The sequence below is a fragment of the Eumetopias jubatus genome, unplaced genomic scaffold (genome assembly GCF_037043125.1).
Source record: "Eumetopias jubatus isolate StellerSeaLion01/CBP00866 unplaced genomic scaffold, mEumJub1_p1.0 scaffold_3, whole genome shotgun sequence".
Classification (NCBI taxonomy): domain Eukaryota; kingdom Metazoa; phylum Chordata; class Mammalia; order Carnivora; family Otariidae; genus Eumetopias; species Eumetopias jubatus.
The window spans coordinates 45,723,965-45,740,196 of NW_028274809.1; the positions used below are offsets into that span (position 1 = coordinate 45,723,965).

The window sequence follows — 16,232 nt, forward strand, 5'->3', positions numbered from 1 at the left end:
CGTACCTGTTACTGGCAGTGAAGCGATAATCTTCCCCACATTGCTTCTCCCGAGAGCCTGGTCTACAATTAGGGTCATTTACATGGGACACCATGCATCATGCCCAGCTGCCCAGGTTTCAGTGATTTTTTTTTTCTATTTTCTTCTATCAAAACTCTAGGTCATTTACATTAAGGGAAACCTTTTGGGTACAATGTGAATAGCTAGCATTTGTAGTAGGAAAACTTAAAGACTCAATAAATTCTGGAAATATTTGTATTTGATTTCAGGGTTTGAGGTGGGGCAGCTTGTAATATTGGACATTCATCACTCAGATTGTCATCTAGCAAGTAGCACTTAATTGATGAAAGCACATAAAAAAAGAAGATTCTGAACAACTTAGGGAGAACGAGGAAAAATGGAAGTGAAAGATAGCAAATTTTTGTTAAAATTAGGGAATATATGGGTGTGAGACCTAAGCACGAAGGCAGGTGGGCTCCTGGGATAGGTGGTTGTATAAAGAAGGAAGGCGAGGCAGAACAGGCGTGAGATGAGAGGCGGTGAGGAAAAGAGGAGTTAGGATAAGAAAGATCATGATAATCCTACCATTTGCTTTCCCAGCCTTAATGGAGAATAAGCTATTTTGTAAGCGTATGTAATAATACCATATTACTAGGAAAACCACCATTCAAGAATTAACAAATTGGAAACTACATCATGCTCTAGAATGCTGAGAAACTCTTGTACATACAGCTGGCCCAGGATAGCCCGCGATTCCTCCTCCTGCTACTCCAGACTTGACGTCATATGACTCAAACTGGGGAGAATAGTTCTGTAGCAAAGAGACCAAATAGATACGATCATTTTGATATATATGTCATAGTTCTTTCCAAAAGCATTTAGAAGAGGTGCATGCAACGTCTACCACTCACTGACGGAGAGTCTCTGCATGCCAGAAGATGTGGTATATGCATTATTTCATCATCTTGCTTATCCTGTCTCTGTGTTGCTTCAGGTAGTAGATACTCTACAGAAATACTTGTTTATGTAATACACACCCCCTTCAACTGACTCTGTGCAATGTTATTCCCAAATAATTATTTCCTATATGATCTTACTCAAAATATCATTTCTAAGGGATACGCGCAGCTTTAGAAACATAGGATCATGGACTGTTTGAAGCTGAAAGAGCCTTGAAATCATATAATCTGATCGTCTCATGCTGAGCAGAAAAAAAAAATGGAAAAGTCAAATTACTTTACGAACATTTAATGATGAAAGTGAAATTTGTATTCCTTGGCTTCCGGTTAATATGCCTAACAAATTTACCCTCCAAATAAGCATCCGCATAGAAAATAGGCACAAGAATAATAGAAAAGCTCATGTGCTTATCGGATTTCTTTGGAGATTATTTTGTTTTGAATCCCAGGCCTACAAGTGGGTTATGTTTGGTACCAGGATAAGAATAAATTAGATGGTATGCTTTGCTTTCTGTTGAATTGATTTTTGAATAGCATTTTTTAAAACTCAGAGTGATTTGTAGATATGTGGCTTCTAATTTCTCCTAACCCCATGCAGCAGAAATTATATCTTATTTATTTGTTCGGTTGGTTGTTTTACATGCAGGGTTATTGCGCTGCCATGCTTTTTAGGAGGAGCAGGATGTGCCCTGAAGGCTTGGCAAGAGTTAGTTGCCTAGGCTTGAATAATCCTGTTGACTTAAAGTCAATAAGGAGTATTCACAGCTCTTCAACTGCTTTTTGTCTAAACTTTCAGAGGCTCTACCATTGGGATTATAAGTAAAATAAGGCACAGTTACAACAGTTCCTAGACACTCCAGGTTAATTCATTTGGGAGTTGATGGCTCATTTCTCAAACATAGTGATAGATTCTATGTCTGCTGAGAAGTTGGGAAATGTTGCCAAGATATAGTAACAATAGCATTGGCATTATGAGGAAAAGTAAAATTTATAAAGCACTTAAAATAGTGTCCAGCACTTACAAGCACTAAATAAGGATTTGTTAAATACATACAATCAGAGAATAGATATAAGGAATCCACCAAAGTGAAATGTTTTATAGGCTAAAGAAAAGAAAAAGAAAGTAGGTAGTTTTAAAGGGAGGGGATCTTTTTGTCCTGGAATTTATTACCTGAGGACCAGTAGGGCATGATTCACAGATTCCAGGGGGGCCAGGAGACCCAGGGGAACCTGGTTGTCCTGGAATACCAGGATCACCATTTCTCCCAGGAATACCAGGTGGGCCCTAAAAGAATCAAAGACAAAAATTCATAAGACAGTGAAAAGGCCTCGTGATTCAGAATTATCATCAAATTGTAGCTTCTCTGCTTTATAATATGAGGAACCAATATAAGTGATAAATTTTCTTGAGAATACATACATTTTTTATCTAAATCATGCGAATAATTTCAGCGTGATTTATTTATTTGTAGATTGACCTATATTTTATTTTTCAAACTGATAATGGGGATGAAGACATTATATAATGTTGGGGAAATTTAAGTATTCACATGTACAATTATGGATTCTCAGTTTGAGTTCTCTTGTGTCATTAAATAATGTAGTAGTCAAGGAAATGTCTGAATGATGAAGGCCCAAATATGAAAAGGCTATTAGAAGAAGCAAAAAAAAAAAAAAAAAAAGCAGACTACTTAAATAACTCATTTCATTCTACTGAAGAATGTTTACTTACTGGATCTCCCTTAGGGCCTTGAGGTCCATGACCATTAGGAGGGCGAGGAGGCTAATAAATGGAAAAGATACAGATTAAATAAGACATAAGAGCAACTTCCCCATGAAGTGTGTCCCAATTTGCATATTTATTTCTTATCCCCAATTACATCCAATCCTTAGTTTTAAACCAGAATGTTCATCTTTTACTTGTAATTCCAACATAGTTGATAGACATTACTTTCTTCTCCTTTCAGGCTCCTATGGTATAGGAATGATTCATGTGTTAAAATATAAATCTTGAGGATGTACAGATTTTCTTTAAACTCACAGCTGTTGGAGGCTGGGGGCACACTGCACAACATTCTCCAAATGGGATTTCTGGGTTGGGACAGTCCAATTCTTGTTCGTCACATATTATGTCATCACAGAGAACAGATCCTGAGTCACAGACACATATTTGGCAAGGTTCTGGCTTCCAGACATCTCTATCCGCATAGGACTGACCAAGATGGGAGCATCCTCCATCAACAGCTGGAAAGTAAGTTAGATGGTGTGATGTTGTCTTAGGTTTTGCTGAAATATGATTTTTGTTATGCTGTCATGACTTTCCAATAACCAAAGTGGAGATAGTTTGAAACCAATAAGTTCTTCCTTTTATTAAACTAATTTGTATGTTCTTAGAAGCATGCTTATGCAAAAAAAAAAAAAAATCCACAAATTAAATTACCAAGAATATCATATTCTCTATACATAATTTGCTAACTGGTAAAAGTTTGCTTAAAATACCAAATCTGTTTATTAGCTTCAAAATGGCACACCATAGTAAATTTTCCTTAAGGCCAATAAGAATTTTAATTTCAATTATAGTAAGAATTTAACACCAATGGAAATCACACAACACTTAAACATTTATTTATTAATTGTGTAATTGAAAACAAGCCTTTCTAGCAATCATTATCCTCTGCTTTAATAGTAGACAGGAGCATTAAACTATGATGATTTTGTCACTAACTCTTAAGACTTTCTGGATTTTATTAAGCTAATTGGGAAATTCAGGGGAAAACAGCTATTCTTGGCAGCATAAAACTCTTCCAGATTCCTGGAAAAGCTTTAGCAAAGCTGACTGTATGTATTGAATATCACTGTCAGCTCCACTGGGCATTAGTAGGTCAACATGATATGACATAATATATCGTAGAGCCCATATGGATATAAAGAGAGTTCCAAATCACTAAAAATAAATGGTGTTTTTAAAAAATAAATATGGGCAGGGAATAAGTAAAAATAATAGGGAAAAATATGAATCATGGCCATGTGTATTTGTGGCTTAACATGGTCAAAAATTTGCTTCAACCAAAATTTTAAACTTGTTTCCTAATTATATGTAAGGTACTCAAATTTCAGCAGATATTAACAATGAATCAGCTTAGGGGTTGCCAAAACAAAACCTGGTCTCAATTCTTAAAGCATTAGCTGTGAATTGTGATTGAATACAACTTTAGTTCCTAAGGATTATTATGATAGTTTGCCAGTAATTGAGTAAATAAATAAGATGTTTCTAAACATCTGCAAAAATTTTTGCAAACAACAAATGATGTACTGTTCAGTATTTATATCTTTGTGAAACAGTGAAATTTTATTTTCTCAGAGCAAACATCTTTAAAATGTCTCCTGAAAGAGGCCTGCTTGGGAGGAAGCAAGGAGTTTAATAACCATACTTTTTGCTGCCTTGTGGCCAAGAGGCCTTTTTAGTGGGTCCTAAAATTTTTCCATCTGGAGGTTGCATATGACCATGAAGATCACGTTTATGAGTTCCCATTTCTATATCCTCTCATATCTGAAGTAACAATGATTTAGGTTCATGCTATATACTTTGGGTTTAGACGTTTAGCCGGTTTAGCAAAAGTTCACAAAAGAGGGGTAATTGCAGAACCTGCAGACTGACATGGACTCCATTCCTCTTTTCCATTATTGCATACAGATATGACTTTAACGATCTTGCACTATTGTAATACCCTCCATCGATTCAGGAAGTTTCCAAGTCTGTTCTGTGTGTGACCATCACCCAAAGTGGTCGACAGCTAATAAAAGAAAGCTTGTTTTAATGCAATTTTAAGAAGGCAAGAATTTGTTTATTTTAAAAAGTTATTCTCATTCTTCCTCCATGTTTGAAATAGATATATGAGAACATTGGAAAGAAATACTGTCTAAGCTTTCAGAGGAGAATTCCTTTCTACTTAGTGAGCATAAAAGCTGAATGCCAGAAGGCTTACCTAATGCAAATGAAGTAGGTCTATTTAAACAGTATTATGAAAGATATGCTTAAGAGAAGCCCAATCTTTTTCACATTGTTATGAACAATAATAATATGAGAGGGGAGAGGCATCAAACTCATTTTTCTCTGAGCAGAACTGACATTTTGTATTTAGGAACTAAGTTCACTGTTCTTCAGAAGAGGTCTGAATGTTTTAATGAGATGGAAGATAGTTTAATAAATTGCATGAAATACATTCTTCAGTCTTTGGATTAGCTTCTGATTCTTAAAATGAAACATTTTAAAGCTTTCTCTAAATTAACATTATGGGGAATGTTCCAACAGATTATTTTTAGCTCAAGATTTGCCCATTAATAATGTGGACTTCAGGCTCCCCAGCCTTCCTGAAAATACCACTAGCGTACAGAATGTTGATTACAGGTAATAATACTGTATCGTATACTAGAGATTTGCTAGGAAAGTAGATTTTAAGTGTTTACACCCCTCCCCCCGCACACACACAAAAAGGTGACTGTGGGTGACTATTAGTTAACTCGATTGTGGTAATCATTTCACAATGTGTATGTATATCAAATCATCATGTTGTACACCTTAAATATACACAATTTTATTTGCCAATAATAGTTCAGTAAAGCTGGGGGGGGAGAAAATATAGTACTAATTTATACTAAGGATTCCTTCAGCTCTTTGTCTCTGGGTCGGGAATATCTTTCTACGTTTAACACAGGACCTCTGTTACAAAACTTAGCTATTGAATATTGATGATTTACTAAAGACAAATGATTAAAAAGTTAAAGGGAGAGTCAAGTATTTCATACTTTAAATATCTTTTCTTTGTTCTTAATCTGCCCTAAAATTAACATAATTTTTTCCTTGTATATTCATCCTCTCTGTTTATGTCTCATTGAAAGTATCACCACATCACTAGAAATAGTGTTTTCCATTTGTTCTGTAAACTATTAAGTGAGCACAATATTTACTTTTTTAAAAAATTGTAAATGAATTCATTAGAGTTGGGTTAAAACCAATGTTACATAAATGAAAATTGTTACTTAGCCTCTTGTGTCCAAATTTTATTAGAAACCATATGTATTATGCCTCTTAAACCACAGAGGTCTCAATATAAAGGTTGAGTCACTTTATTGTACATCTCTCTTTTTTTTTAAGTGATGTTGTTCTAAGGAAAAGAAGCAAGTTGGAATGCTTGAAAAATAAGAATTAATGCAGGTTGTTTATTGCCATACTTATTTCACATCCATTTAAAAGAAGTTTGGCTCTCCTGAAAAGTCAGTTTCTGTAGAAACTTGTGGTTGAGAGTCAGACTGTTCTCTGTTACTCCATCTCAATCACCTTTGCTGAAAGGCAGTTTCCTCTAATTTCTTGTTCTGTGCATGACAAAATACGATTGGCAATATGTTCTCCCAGAAGCTAAACCTCTTACACAGATGTCTCATGGCCCTCAGTTTTAGTACCATAGTCTAATGATCTGTGGGAAAATCATGGGAAAGTCAAGAAGAAGAATGTTTTGTTCTCAAGAGGAATAACATTCTAGTTTGCCACTTGCAGCATTTAGAAATGGTTTTAAAAATGGGATTCAGAAATTCAAAAATGTTAAATAAAGGCAAATAATCTCATTTTTACTACTGGACAAGAAATAGATTTTTCCAATTACTTCCTTTACTGTTATTGCTAAAATGAAGTCTCCCTGTTCCAATACATAATTAATTTTAAACCCCACCCCTCATGTCACTTGATGTTTCTGTTCCTTATTACAAAGTACAGTCCTGAAATAAATTTATTTGTGACCACACAAGCAATGCATTAGACTAAATCATCTCCTCACTGGGATCTAAATTATAAAACAAAATGAAGCTAGTCTATGACATAATCCATTCTGAGCTTTTCTTTCTTAGCTCTCTGTTTTGAAACTTCAGAGAAAAATAAAACCAAGTAACATAATCTAGTATTTTTAGATATGCGTAACACTTTCCTTTTTATTGTTTTTGTTTCCATTCTTTAAGTGTTAATTTATGCTGATCTGATAGAATTTTATTGTTGTGACTAAAAAATAGTATAAATTATGTTTGTCTTAATCCATTTTTGGAGTAAAAATAATATGCCCCAAAGCATCCAATCAAATTGTTCATTTGGCCTGAGTGATAGGTTTCAATTTTTTTTCTTCTCTTCTTACTGAATCCTTTTCAGGGAAAAGGTGTTCTTTAATCTGAAAATTAAAAGTAACAGATATGAAATGCAAATTATCATAATATTATTTTCTTGTTTCTTTAGGAAGTTGAATGTTTTGTAAGTGTGAGTATATAGAATGTATATAGCTTCCAACTGAAGTATGTTTTGCTTTTAAATGACACTGTTTGGAAAACAAACATTTTGGTTAAATACGTTTCTGCTGCTTATATTCATCAGAATATTTTAAAATACGTTAGATGAGTTGACTAAAAGAACTTCAAGGAAATATCTGTAGACCTATATAGGTGGATAACTTCAATTTCAAAATGTTGTTTTACATGGACAAGGTGGATTCTGATTATTCTTGTCCCCACCAGAAAAACCAAAAAACAAAAAACTTTATGAATCAAGTCTAGATGTTTCCTTGCTTTATTCTTTATAGATCTATGATTTTATGCCTCCAATTAGAAATTTCCTTTAAGGTGATTAACATTTTGTCCTGCGAAAAATAAAAATAATTAGAGAATTAGAATTAAAAGTATCATATATCTAACAATCAGCAATTGCATTATAATATAAACTGATTAGTGACAAATTGTAGCAATACTGAAGAAAATATATTCTACCTGCTTTGTGGCAGTTGGTAAACATAAAATTTTACGTCTGATCACCAAACTGTACATCTTACTTTCCTTATCGCTAGGTCACTAAGTACTTTCACTCCCTACAGCAATTTTATTTTGCACTGGCAGTAAAAGTAATACTGGGCAGAACTGGTAGAGTGTCTCCTATGTTGTAGGCACTCTTCTGAAGGCTCCATACACCTATTTTACTTAATCTTCCTTATGAGTGAGTGCTGTCATCATCTTCATTTTATAGATGAGGAATCTGAGATACAGAGGCGTTGAAAAATTTTCCTGAGGTTACGTGGTAGGAGTAAATCTACGATTAGAACCTGTGAAAGCTAACTCTAAATTTGACACTTTACTGCCTTGTATTCCTTTCTGCAGTTTCGAGGTCAGGATAGGGTTAAAAAAGCCAACTTCAAAGCTCTACCCCATTAGGGCTTCTAAGCCCTGCAAGCTCAGAATCAGAGTCTAAAAAGACAGTGGGGTTTTTTTGGTTGTTGTTGTCTTAAGGGATAACAGTCGCCTACAGAATATTTTTTCTATCTGGTCTCAAAACAAGAAGATAGCATCTGGAGTTGAGTTCTATTGTTTATTTTCTCCTGACCTTATGAAAAAGAGACATATCTCCAAGGCCACCCTAATGACATCCAGACCACCGACAGAATTAGTGTGTGATTGGGAAACTCAGCCTACATTTTATTATATCCAGAGAAGCCTGATTCTCATAGCAACTCTGGTGCAGCAACAACAAACAGATAAGTATCTACCTAAGTATCTTAGGTATTGAACACACAAAAAAGCGTATTTAGGATGTCTCACTAAGATACTGGTTTTCAACTATCATAGCTATATAGTGTAGTAAGGACTTCGGAGTTCTAGTTACTAAATGACTCATGTTAATGATCTTCTAACTTCATTAGAAGCTTCCCTTCTAACTTTGAACATTATGGACATAACTTGCAGTTCCAAAGAGTGTTTCTCCGATTTTAATTAACTTGAGAAACACAGTCCCTGGTTGCCTTCTTCCACACCAAATATTATAGAAAGTATAGTTTCAGAAAAGTAAATGACATTTCATTGAACCAGGACTTTCTCAATGCAAGTTTTCAAAACGAATTTAATTTTTAATAGGTTCTGGATCCTTTGTCTTTGATTTTTTTAGATCTTTTGGGCATTCTAAGTTTTGCTTTCCTCTTTGAACTTTTCGTTTTGTTCATTAATTGTACATTTTAAATGGCAGTTCTTGACCTCAGTCATGGAAAATACAAGGGTTTTATTAGTTAATCTGAAAGGAATCCACTTTTGCTGTGTTTTCGTTAGGCACAGACAGACATTCTAGTGGTTAATGTAACTCCCCAAACTGCAGTTAACAAATGATTTGTGGAAGAGTAGCTATCTCATTTTTTTCCGTTGTCATTTTGATACAAAACAGGCAAAGCTTCCCTCTTTGAAAACTCTGGATTTTTTTTACACTACACCTCCCTCCTCCCCTTCTTCTCCTTTTTTTTTTTTTTTTTTTTTTTTTGGAGTGTGGAAAACAATGGGACTAAGCTTTTTTCCAGGGAAAACCGTTTTACAAGAAACAGTCCCCTCAGACGTTTCCAAAAAGTTATTGCAGACCTGGAAATTTTACAAATGTTCTTCATGTCCAGCAAAGGCAATAACATCTTTCATCTTTAAACCTTTAACTCTTAAGCAATCCACTTTAATGACTTCAAGGCGGTGATATCATTTGATGTTACAAAATAAAAGACTGGACTACAAAATCTTTGGAACTTTGCACCAGAGTCATCCACAATGAAAACCATGAGGTTTCAGTAGATGGCACTCTTCTCTGAGTGACCACTCAAGGTCTGGCAAGTGACTGTAGGTGTGAAACAGGGACTTTTCTTTTACTTTGTCTCAACTCTACTCTTTGAAAACTCATAGCCAATGGTCCTTGATTTTTTAAAATAAACCTGTAGATCAGACATCAACCCAGGAATCTGAATTAGTTAAAAGGCACATGACCACAGTCTTTCCTTCTTTCCCAGAATTGTTCCAGTGGCTTTATTCTTTCCATTTATGATAGTGGGATGTTTAATTCCAGAATTTAATCAGAATAACTATTTACCTATAGGTCTTTAGATCATATGATGTTGAATACTCTGTGGGTGGTAAAATATGCAAGGTATCATAAATGAAAAACACAAAATTTTGTATCAATACTTTATTTACTTAAAGTTTATATTTTTACAGAACTGAAGATAATTTCTGGTTAAATCACAACTGACCATTTTGTTTCTCTTGTTTAAAGAACAGATTTACCAATTCAAAGTTGAGTGTTAAACAGAGAAAAATCTACCTTTTCTCACCTTGAGAAATGCATTCGTGGATATATTTTCTAAGACAATAGAAAAATTTTTTAGTATTCCCTTCCAGTGAGAAACAATTACAAAAATAAGAAAAGTCAGGTACTCTAGATTTAGTGTATGTTTTGTGTTCTCTAATTACTTAGGATTTAACAGAATTTCGGTCCTAGTCTTAACGCTGTCACTTCTGGGTTGTATAATCTCAACTAAAGCCCTGAACCCATGTGGGGTGCTGACACTGAAATACATGAGCAATTATAAATTCTCTCCTCTTGAAGGGACAATTGTTTCCAGTGATTTTATGCTATATTTTCTTCATTCAGTATGTTTAATTCTGGGGGCAACACAAACCCGAAAACTTGATTGCTACTTGATGGATTTCAAATTGTCTCCTTAAGCATAATGGAAAATAGACTCTCATGACCTGTAATAGGGAACGGATTCTCTTAAGTCCATTTATTTTGTAATTCTAAAACAATTAAAGTCTCGCAGTCCATTATCATGGTGAAATTATCGGGGTAGCAAAATATAAGCAAAAACATTACAAAACATTTAATGAAAACAAAGTTTATCTCTTTGCCCTTAATGAAGCAATATCACTAAATAATATCGATCTATTTATTTATCCATCTATCTAATAAGCAGTGACTAGAATACTTATGTCAAATAAGGACTACATAAAAATACTTGACAAATATTAAACAAATAGTTACATGTTATATGTGGAATAGTTACTGTGGAATTTTGAAAATGGCCATAACATTCAAGCTCATTTCCAAAGTTTCTGAATATGGTTACCATGTGTTTGTGTGTATGTATGTGTGTTGGGCAGTATTTTATAACTAATATACTTATTTCCTTAGGAAAGTAGTGTTTAATATTTAAAATTCACACATGTAATATTTTTAAATCTCATTCTAAAATATGGAATCCAGCTGTGTAACATTTATGTTGGCATTCGTTGTGTAAATGGTAACCCTGTCAGCCACTAGGTGGCGAGTCTTTGTGCTTAAGATTTGGCATGTTTATAAACTACAGGAAATATAAAACAGACCACATCTCTCCATTGGTGGAATAAAATACGTGAATTAAATAGAACTTTCAGAAATCTGTAGAAGGACCGAATACTTTGTGAAGACGTGTTTTAAGCTCCAGAAAACTTGTGTGAGTAGACTAGAAGTGAGTATTCCTGAGGTCTGTGCTATTTCTCTCTGGGATTCTCAAGACATTCCCAGAACTATATTGGACTGTTCTTAGTGTGCTATATATTCAGCCACCTTCTGTAACCTCTCCAAAGTTAATCCGCCTACAGAATTTCCTTATAAAATTTATAGGGAACACAAGAAGTACTATCTTAAAATACTCAACCTTTTTTCATGACAAATGAAAATAGTAAGCTGAACAAAATCCCTCTCAGCTTCTCTTGAGTTTAAAAGCACACAAATGTATCAGCAAAATTTCATAACTGTTATTTTCTATAGCTAAAGACAAAGATAAAAAGAACTTCTGTAATGTACAAATAATGAAGGTATTAAACACTTTTTTCCCCTCTAAAGTTGGATCAAGAAGAAAAATAGCCATAGTGCTTATAAAAGATTGTAACCACCGGGCAACTACAAATATTTTGTCAGTCTTTTGAACCAAACACCAAAGTTTTGTAGTCTTTCCAATAAATGGCAACTCTGGCCCTACCCGTCGCCCCCGCCCCGAAAGCAGGAGAACTTAAGAACTGTAAAAAAGGCAAATGTCTTTATTGAGGTACGGGTGTGCTGGAGGCATTTGGTACCCTAGCCAAGGACTGGGAGTTGTAGCATGTTCTGGGAGGGACAGAACGGGAAGGGAGAGGGAAGGGTTCTAGGAGAAGAGAGTGGGAGGAGGCAAGAAGAAAGAAAAGAGATGGAGGTACAGGGAGGACACTTGGGGACGAGGGAGGGAGTGATAGAGGAAGAAGAGGAAGAAAGGTGAGGAAATGGGCTTGCCTCGGAAAGGGGGCTGATGGGGGAAGGAATGAAAAGGGAGACGAGGTTCAAAAGAGCCAACAGGGGTGGAGAGATGGGAAGGAGGAGACAGGAAGGGAAAAGAGGACTATGTGGGGGAGGGTATATGGGGAACAAGCAATATGGGTGTTTCTTTTCTTTCGTGGCCATGGGCTGATGGTAACCGAAGCAATGTCAGTGGTGTCCCCCCTACCCCCCCACTCATATATGACCTTAAAGGACATCAAAGATTTTATATGAATAAACAAAAACTATTTTCAGGCACGCTTGCCAAAACTGAATTTAAATGTAAACATTTTTGATTCTGTGCAAATAGAAACTGATGTGTAAATGATTTCTTCTAACATCTTTAAATTTAACATTTAAATATTTATTTCTATAAAAGTTTGTACTCCAATGTGTCTGGCATTTTCATGACTATGAGAAACATATGAGTTAAAAGAAATGTTTTCACATAACCAGGTAATGAAACAAGCATGGTTTGGGGGAAATTAGAACATGAAAACCATTGTTTACAGTTATTTGAAAACACAACAAATCAACCTTCTAAAGTCAAACAGTACCAGCATCATTTTACCTTGTTTGCAGAAAAGTCAAACATCCCCGTTGGAAACACTTTTTAAATATTCTCTTCATTAATGCAAATACAGTTAAAATGTAGAACATGTGAAAAACACTAGACCCTTAACAATAAACTATTAGAAATATGTATTAATCAACCATGGAAGTGTTTGAAACAGAATAAACATAAGGACGATGAAACATTCTTAGCAGTTTGTATCCATTTAAAGAACACGACGGTATCCGCTTGTTGCCATTCTATAGAAATATATTCCATAATTCTAATAATGTGTATTTCCCTTAATTCATGTTGTTTTTAAAATGCATTACCTTATTGAGAAAACAATGCTCAATAGTCTATCCTTACAAAGAATCCAGCATACAAAAGAGAGTATAAAATTGTTACAAAAGACCAATAACTTCCAGACCGCCTAGGAAAGCATTCCAAGATGTTAACAGTCTAGGAGGGGAACTTTTTAAAAGCCATTTAAAAAGTTTCCAGTGCCGCTAACATGAAAACAAGTTAGTACAAGAACATCTTTATCTTAAACAACCAGAAAACTTTCAAATACAAAAATGACAATATTCTTTCTATGCAAATGTGAAAAAAACAAAAACAAAACACACCATCACACTCAGTTCTATGTTCCCCAGTTGGGAGCTTACAGAGGAAATTAACTTTGCGGAGGCTAATTTCCCCTTTATCCCTGTTTGTAAGGAGAAGGAAAGACAAAAACCCCAGAAAGTTTCTTGAAAGCAAGACCTACTCACCTTGCTGTTGTGCCAAAATAACAGTGGGATGAAGCAGAGCAAGAAGTAACCAGGTCCCCTTTTGCACAAAGCTCATCATGTCTAAATATCAGACATGAGACTCTTTGTGCAAAAAGGAGAAAAGAAAAGCAGTTCAAAGTAGCACCATCAGATGTCCCCTGCCCTTCAGCACCGGGCCCGTCATAAAACTCAGCCACTGAGATTCCTTTGCTTTGGCCTTAAATAGGAAAAAGTTTGGCTTCCCTCACTTTCCAGCCCCTTTCTGAAATATGAGAGCAGCACCCATCCCCTCAGCAGTAAAAGAAATGATTAATATGTCTTTTTCCCTTATAGAAGACACAACCCACAAAGTAAGAAAAAACACATCTGGAGTTTGTGTGCATCTGTTTGTGTCTAAGTTTGTAACATATTTTCCTTACATTCATGTTTGCATAACTTAAGAAAATATGTCAAAATGCTCTGCCTTCAATTTTCATAAAAGAATTAAATGTATATATTTTTCATTTCCTCTGACAACATTAACAACTGTTTGATTTTGAGAAATTGCTTGATGCCCTTGTCTTGGGCATGGCTAATTTGCAAATCTTATCTTTCTAGAAGTTCTTTATATTGGGATTTTGCCAGAATCCACCCTAACTCAATTTAAATAAGGAACTGTAAGAGATTAACTGAAAGAAAAGCCTCTGTTTGTTCTTCTCATCCACCCACTCTGGGTCCTAGAAGTTCAATTTCAGGCAAATGTCAAAAGACTAAGTATCTAAGCTATGTTTGAATGGCATCTTAAAGTTTAGATACTCATCAATAGCTATTCCTGTTTCTCAGCAAAGTTCTTTAGCCAGCCAAAGTGTGGTTTCTTGTGAGATTTTAAATTTGTATGCTGCTTGCGAAAGCCAGGACAGGGTTTCCTAGAGAAGAAATTAGCTTTTTCATGTTTTGGCTTTGTAAGAAACAGGAAGGGAAAGGGTTTATTACATGGAATATCAAATGAGTCCCAGAAGAAGCTCTCATGTGATCTGGATTGGTATAAAGATTAGTATAAATATTTATAAATTTAGATGTTCATATGTATATTTTCCAAGCCACATTAACATAGCTTTTCAATGTAGTTCTGGATCTAAGGAGGGATTTCTGGGTCATATTTGAAAGAGGGACAAATACCATCTGTAAGTCTTTGATAAATCTTGGCCAGAGAAAGACGCTTGTCCACAGAACAAGATATTTCTAGTAAGCACAGTCTTTCTTTACACCTTAATCATCAATCCACACTTTCCTCAATCATCCGTGTATTCTACCTGGGCTCTTCAATTCTGCTCAAGTCTAGTCAAAGTCACTTGTATTTATTTCACTTTTTCCACATTAACTCAACTGTGCCCATTTCCATGTGTGCATGTACACAGAAAATTCTCTCCGCCTCACACCAATTCATGGAAGTCACTTCTCTAAGACCCAGTTCAAAACTGTCCTTCCTTAAACTTGCTTTCCTCTCTCTCTTTCTCTCAATTCATGTTATTCAATTTTTACTTAAGTCACATGTTATGCACATATTCCCAGGTATATGTATCTATTCAGTAGGGATGGATGGTGGTTAGCTTGCTTCCCGGGGCCCAGTTACAAAAAGCACAAAGATATCTCAATGTAGATGACATCATCTGATGACAGGAAAAGAGAATCAGTTGGACCAATCTCTTGTGAGTCTTCTGATTTTAGATTGGGGAGTCACCACTTGATGAAAAAAAAAAGTAACTATTGGACAGTCATGAAATTAAGCTGTTTTACTGGATCATAGTGGAGATGTTGGGGGAAAAGACTGTTACATACATCTTTCTGTCTTCCAATTATCTTCATCCTATACTTAAAAATCAAAAACAAAAACAAAACAAAACAAAACAAAAACCTTGCTTTCGAACTACTCCAGAAATATGATTCGTCTTTCTTCCAGTGTCTTTGACACTTGCATAAAAAATTCAGGTATCTCTATTATCTTATTGTTTTAGATGGTCGATAAAAGTTGGAAGTTTGTTGAATTCCTTCATTAAAATCATTTTACAGTGTGAAAAGTTAGATAGATTATTTTTTAAATAATGCTTTTTATGCTTTATTTCAGCCATTGCACATACAATTTCTGTTGTGTTTTGTTATTCCTTTCTATACATCCCTGGCTGCCCTGACGTTAACCAGCTCACACCAACATGGCATTTTGCTCTCTGGATTGCATTTGGAGTTTTAACACAAATCTAAACACCTGCACCAGCAAAAGCACTGAGTAATCTGGCTCTCCTTTCACAAAGAGAGTGACTGGAAAGATGAGGCAAAACGAGGGTGTGGCAAATTATCAACCAACAATTGCAATCTTTTCCAGTTCAGTGGAAAGCGCAGCTTGGGAGAGATGCATGAGCACAGCTGTGATGGACTCAGTAGGCCAGTGAATGTCAGCACCGCTCTCTACAATAGCAGTAAGAAAAGCAATTATCTCCATCATGAGAAACACATGGAAGGAGAATTCTTGCTCTCCTTTCTATTGCTGCATGTATGATTCTCTTTTTTAAGCCAAGGGGATGCAGTATTTTTTATGGACATTTTCTATATGCTTTCAAATCACTGTAAGTGCCTTTAAAATGTATCTGTGATAAGATTCACTTAAACATATACTGAATCCATAGCAGAATTGCAGCCTAAAATAGGGTAATTTACAACTGTAAAACACAAGGCAGCTTTTCTTTGCTAGTCATAGAGGAATGGGTGAGTTCACTTAGTTTACGTGTGTGAAACACGCTCGAAGAGTTGTGTTC

The 16,232-nt window shown here is 35.2% G+C and overlaps 1 protein-coding gene across 2 annotated transcripts in view; it reads right to left on the reverse strand.

Moving 5' to 3' along the window:
- Nucleotides 1–13,619, reverse strand: part of COL3A1 (collagen type III alpha 1 chain) — a 38,889-nt gene extending 25,270 nt beyond the window's left edge. The window contains exons 1-6 of one of the 2 annotated variants that reach the window (XM_088022082.1): nt 13,444–13,619; nt 12,655–12,657; nt 3,001–3,203; nt 2,692–2,742; nt 2,131–2,244; nt 731–811 (exon numbers count right to left, since the gene is read on the reverse strand). In XM_088022082.1, the coding sequence (XP_087878208.1) occupies nt 731–811; nt 2,131–2,244; nt 2,692–2,742; nt 3,001–3,203; nt 12,655–12,657; nt 13,444–13,522 (531 nt within the window). In that variant the 5' untranslated portion in view covers nt 13,523–13,619. The remainder of the gene's footprint in view (nt 1–730; nt 812–2,130; nt 2,245–2,691; nt 2,743–3,000; nt 3,204–12,654; nt 12,658–13,443) is intronic. The other variant, XM_028122817.2, reaches the window with a different exon arrangement.
- Between the last annotated feature and the right edge of the window lie 2,613 nt (nt 13,620–16,232).